This window comes from Moschus berezovskii, chromosome 21, assembly GCF_049115385.1.
Source record: "Moschus berezovskii isolate FMDL1 chromosome 21, NW_MosBer_1.0, whole genome shotgun sequence".
NCBI lineage: Eukaryota > Metazoa > Chordata > Mammalia > Artiodactyla > Moschidae > Moschus > Moschus berezovskii.
The window spans coordinates 68,339,446-68,345,445 of NC_142480.1; the positions used below are offsets into that span (position 1 = coordinate 68,339,446).

A 6,000-nucleotide genomic window follows, 5' to 3' on the forward strand; every position below is an offset into this window, starting at 1 on the left:
CAGGAGTGTAATGCAGAAAAGACGGTCCCTTCAGTAAGTGGTACTGGGAGAATGGGACAGCTACATGTAAAAGAATGAAATTAGAATATTCTCTAACTATGCTACTGCTAAGTCACTTTAGTCGGGTCCGACTCTGTGTGACCCCATAGACGGCAGCCCATCAGGCTCCCATGTCCCTGGGATTCTCCAGGCAAGAACACTGGAGTGGGTTGCCATTTCCTTCTCCAATGTGTGAAAGTGAAAAGGGAAAGTGAAGTCGCTCAGTCATGTCTGACTCGTAGCGACCCCATGGACTGCAGCCTACCAGGCCCCTCCATCCATGGGATTTTCTAGGCAAGAGTACTGGAGTGGCTTGCCATTGCCTTCTCTAACTGTACACAAAAATAAACTCAAAGTTGGATTAAAGACTTAAGATATGTACTATAAAAACCTTAGAGGAAAACATAAGCAGAACACTCTTTAATGCGACCTAATTAAACCTAAAAAATGCTTTCCTCAGCAAAGAAAACCATAAGCAAAACAAAAAGACAGCCCACATAATGGGAGAAAATATTTGCAAATAGAAAAGACTAATAAAGGATTAATCTCCAAAATATCCAAACAATTCATGCAGCTTAATATCAAAAAAGCAAACAGTCTAATCAGCAAATGGACAGAACCTGAACAGACATTTCTTCTCTAAAGAAGACATACAGATGGGCAAAAATCACATGACAAATGGTCAACATCACTAATTATTCAGTTCAGTCGCTCAGGCGTGTCTGACTCTTCGCGACCCCATGAATCACAGCATGCCAGGCCTCCTTGTCCATTACCAACTCCCAGAGTTCACCCAAACTCACGTGCATTGAGTTGGTGATGCCATCCAGCTGTCTCATCCTCTGTCGTCTCCTTCTCCCAATCCCTCCCAGCATAAGGGTCTTTTCCAATGAGTCAACTCTTTACATGAGTTGGCCAAAGTATTAGAAGTGCAAATTGGAACTACAATGAGGTATCACATGACACAGATTAGAATGACAATCATCAAAAAATCTACAGAAGATAAATGCTAGGAGAGTATGTGGAGAAAAAGGAACCCTCCTACACTACTAATAGGTATGTGAACAGTTACAGCCCCTTTGGAGGACAGTATGGAGGTTCCTTAACTAAAAGTAGAGCTACCATATGATCCAGCAGTCACACTCCTGGGGATATATCCAGAGATAACCATAATTCAACAGGATGTGTGCACCACAGTGTCCTTTGCAGCACTATTTACAATAGCCAAGAAATAGAAGCGACCTATATATGTCCATTGAGAGAGGAAATGGATAAAGAAGATATGATACATATATATATATATATATACACACACACAAAAGAATATTACTCAGCCATAAAAAGGATGAAATAATGTCATTTGCATAAACTTGGATGGACCTGAAGATGATCACACTAAGTGAAGTAAATCAGAGAAAGATACATCGTATATCATTTATATATGGAATCTAAAAAAGAAAATGATTATTTACAAAACAGAAACATACCAACTGAAACAAACTTAATGGTTACCAAAGGGGAAAGGTGGGAAAGGGATAATTCAGGAGTTTGGGATTAACATATACACACTATATATTAAAGAGAGAATCAACAGGGATCTACCATATGACACAGGGAAGTCCACTCAGTATTTCATTGTACCATGAGAAAAGAATCTGAGAAAGGGTGGATATATGCAATTGTACACCTGAAACTGTATATGTTAAATTTATGGATACTTTATTATTAAAAGTATAGATTTCAATTGTTCTTTTTCAAGATTGCTCTTAATGAACTTACATTTTGTTTTTAGAGTAAATTTAACAAGCTTCATTATAATGTGACTTCTATCACATAGATTTTGGGAATGCCAGGGATTAAGTTATTCTCAGTGTAATTGCATATGATACATAAATCAGAATAACCCCCACCTCCCCTCCCAGAGCACACACACCATTGATGAAAGTATTCTTGTTCATATAAACATCGTGTACTTTTGTATTAGTATTTGTAGGCATGAGGGTTTTGTGGTTTCTTTTGTCCCTACTCTGTGTCTGACCTTCTGCCCTTGAAGTTACGCAAGGCATGAGTAGACAGAGGGACATAGCTGTCATCTTCAGTTCACAGGACTTTGGTTTTGCCTTTTCTTTTGTTACTGACTATATATTTTCAGTTGATATAATTGTTTCCTTTTGTTGTTGCCAGTTTTTACTGTTGCAGATAATGTAGCGATGAACAAAAACTTTTATGTTTTTGAAAATAGTTTTCTTAAATTTGCATGAGTGGAAGTCCTAGGTCCTAGATCCCCAGAAAAGAACCTTCAGGCTCTTGATATTGACCTTCAAGTTATCTCCTATCATGGTTTTAATGCAGATCACAAACTTAAATTATGTGCTAGCAATAATGAATGCCAAACTAAAATCAGTATTTTATCTTTTCTCATTAGGGAGTTCTGGGAAATTGTTCATTCATTTACAGATGAGCAGAAAAGACTCTTCTTGCAGTTTACAACAGGCACAGACAGGGCACCTGTGGGCGGACTAGGAAAATTGAAGATGATAATAGCCAAAAATGGCCCAGACACAGAAAGGTAATTATTAATTGTGACTATATACTGAAAACCTTGGCTTCCATATTATTACACGTGTGTGACCTATCCAGAAGCTTCTGAGCACATTTGCAGTTTTTAATAGAAATTTCCAAGTCACATAAAATGTTAGTTTAGCCAGTACTTTGCTGTTAATGTTCAAGAAAATCTTTAAACACTGGGCAGGTTAAAAATTACAGAGTTCACTTGATTTGAAATTTTACAAATTGGTATGATTCTTAAAGTTTTTGATTGAGAATTTTTTAATTGAAAGCCACATTATGTCATCTGTTTAGAATAGTCAAGTTGAAGTTCACAAGATTGTTCACCCCTCGATTATGCTAGAACCACCAATCTCACTGTCCTTACATTAACTGTGTTTCCTCTCTTGTAGAAGTTAACGTTTGGTGTGTAGCCAAACATGAGCAGTAGTATATTTAATAAGTTAATTGTATAGAAACATTTCTTCTAGTGTTCTATATTATTTGATATTAATGTAAATTTATTTATTATCAAATCAATTACATAGTCATTGGGAATATTTCAAATAAGCATTAAAGAGCCCAGACTGAAGTTTTGAATCTGAGATTTGAATATTGTCTCCACTTAATGTTACTATTCAGTGATTTCAACTCTACAGTGGGGAAACTGACAGTCTGTAGGTTAACTGTGAGAAAATTTAGTTAAATGAGCTCTCAGAATTAAGAACCTATTAAAACAGTATCTGTATGTGGTAATAACTTTGTGGATACAGTACGTTATCATCAACCATCATCAGTATTAGCACTGAGTAGTTTATGAGGTAAAGACAAACTGCTGTTTGGTAGCTGTATGGCAAAATCATAGTTTATCTTTATGATGTGCATTAATGTGTAGTGTGCTTTGCAAACCATCTCAATGTATGTGCCATCTAAAGTAGGATCATTTAGTACTGAGCATATTTCCCATGACTTATTTTCCTGTTTTTCCCCTTTCTCTCTATATAGGTTACCTACATCTCATACTTGCTTTAATGTCCTTTTACTTCCGGAATATTCAAGCAAAGAAAAACTTAAAGAGAGATTGTTGAAGGCCATCACTTATGCCAAAGGATTTGGCATGCTGTAAAAAAACAAAAAATGGGAAGAAAAGAAAAAGAAATTTAAAATTTTAATAAATATAACAAGAGGGATAAAATTGGTGGTGATAGTGTCCCAGTACAAAAAGGCTGTTAAATAGTGAACAACAGTAGTCACCTATGTCTGTGCCTCCCTTCTTTATTGGGGATATATGGGCTGGAACAGCAGATTTCAGCTACTTATATGAACAAATCCTTTATTATTATTCTTTTCTTTTTTTTTTTTTGCGTGAAAGTGTTACTTATTCTTTCACTTGTATGTACAGAGAGGTTTTTCTGAATATTTATTTTAAGGGTTAAATCACTTTTGCTTGTGTTTATTACTGCTTGAGGTTGAGCCTTTTTGCATATTTAAAAATATATACCAACAAACTACCCTCCCAAGGAAAATATTGCCACCATTTGTAGACCATGTAACCTTCAAGTATGTGCTATTTTTTTGTCCCTGTATCTAACTCAAATCAGGAGCTGTATTTTTTTTAAACAATTTGCTTTTGAAACTTGAAGTCTTGAAAACAGTGTGATGCAATTGCTGCTGTTCTAGTCCCCAAAGAGTTTTCTGTGCAAAAATCTTAAAATCAATAAAGATGGAAGGGAGAACTTGGAATGTTTAACTGCAGCCCTCAGAACTTTACTTTAGTAACAGCACAACAAATTAAAAACAACTCATGCCACAGTATGTTGTCTTCATGTGTCTTGCAATGAACTGTTTCAGTAGCTAATCCTCCTTCTTAGTATATGGAAGGACAGGGATTTGTTGTTGTTGTTGTTTTAAGTTTATTGGGGAAAAGTGCATTTGGCCAAAAGAAATGATAGTCAAACCCTTTGCAAGAAAGATAAGTTTGTTGTTTATTATAAGCGTAAAGCATGTGAAAGTGCACTTAAATTTTTTATTCTTTGCTTATTAACCACATTTTAAATAGACAATCCAAAGTCTTCCCTTCTTGTCGCCATCATCTTATCCAGTCAGCCATTTTATCAAGGCACATGATCAGTGTTGGAACATAGTGGAAAGAATGGCTGTTGTGCCTTGTTTTACCTAATCATACAATAAGCAGAGACTTGGCAATGAATGGAACTGTTACTCTTAAGTCCTATTTACATCGTCTGTCCCCAAAGATTAAAGTTTATTTCAAAAAGTGTTAAATACTACTTTCATGTACTGTGGAAAAGTGCAGGTAGATTTAAATTACTAGACATTCAGAAGTAAGTAGTTTCCCCTTTCTAGTCTTCTGTGTCTGTGATGTTTATTTCTTTTATTGCAATATAAAATAAAAGGATTATGTATTTTTAACTGAGGAGAAACATATTGATATATCCTTTTACTACAGGTTACAGCTAATGTGCTGAGCTTGTACCTCGATTGTTTTAACTGACCATGACAGATTAGTTTGATGATTTGTTTGAAATTGGCAGGAAAAATACAGCTTTCAATCATCGGAAGGGGAAAGAGGGTGTCTTTCAGAATTATTTTAGTTCTTTTAGTAACTGAGACTTAACTGTTATGTACCATAATGCTGAATAAAACAGTGACATTTTTCACCATAATTTAGTGGAAAAAGAAAACATTGCTTTCCATATTGTGATAAGGTAACATGGGGATTTTCTGGGCCAGCCGTGAGAACACTGTTAAAAATATGTACACTACCTTGATTCAAGGGCCCCTCATGCTACTGCAGTCACCTTAAAAGGCCTCTCATCCCTGTGCTTCTTGTGTATAATGAAAGTGAGAATACGAGAAATCAAATACTCTGGGGGCTTTTTGTATAATAAATTCGTGAAGAAATTTGTGTTCTTCAGTTCTCAAGTTTTATTATCACTACAGTATTGAAGTTATCCAGTTGTAATCACATCTGTGTGAAGTTTTTGAATGGTCATTGAGTACAGATCATCAGGTATAGAATTCATATCAAATAGACTTTTAACAAACAGTTGAAAATAAACCTACCCTTGAAAATATTTTAAGAGAAAAGTTCATTGATTGTCCAGACTAATTGGTCTCGCTTGCTCAGTATCTGATTTTCCTGGGCATATTACCACTTCTTTTCTCATTGCCTCCTTTCCACTACTGTCTACAAAATTTTCACTGAACTGTATCTTAAGCAAGAGGGAACAAATAGAAATTTTGACTCTATCCCAGATATCGTGCTATAAAGTACTCTTTCTCCCAGATCACCAGGAAGCTCTGAAGGAAATAAAAAACCCGAAAACTAATTGGTTTTCCAGATGAAATATCTCCTACATATCGTTGTTACAGAATATCTCAAGCATAAAGACA

General features: G+C 35.5%; 1 protein-coding gene across 7 annotated transcripts in view; it reads left to right on the plus strand.

Moving 5' to 3' along the window:
- UBE3A (ubiquitin protein ligase E3A) overlaps window positions 1-4,322 on the plus strand; it is a 97,117-nt gene extending 92,795 nt beyond the window's left edge. For all 7 annotated transcript variants that reach the window (XM_055417659.1, XM_055417658.1, XM_055417661.1 and 4 more), the window contains 2 exons: window positions 2,465-2,608; window positions 3,592-4,322. In XM_055417659.1, the coding sequence (XP_055273634.1) occupies window positions 2,465-2,608; window positions 3,592-3,712 (265 nt within the window). In that variant the 3' untranslated portion in view covers window positions 3,713-4,322. The remainder of the gene's footprint in view (window positions 1-2,464; window positions 2,609-3,591) is intronic.
- Window positions 4,323-6,000: the final 1,678 nt, after the last annotated feature.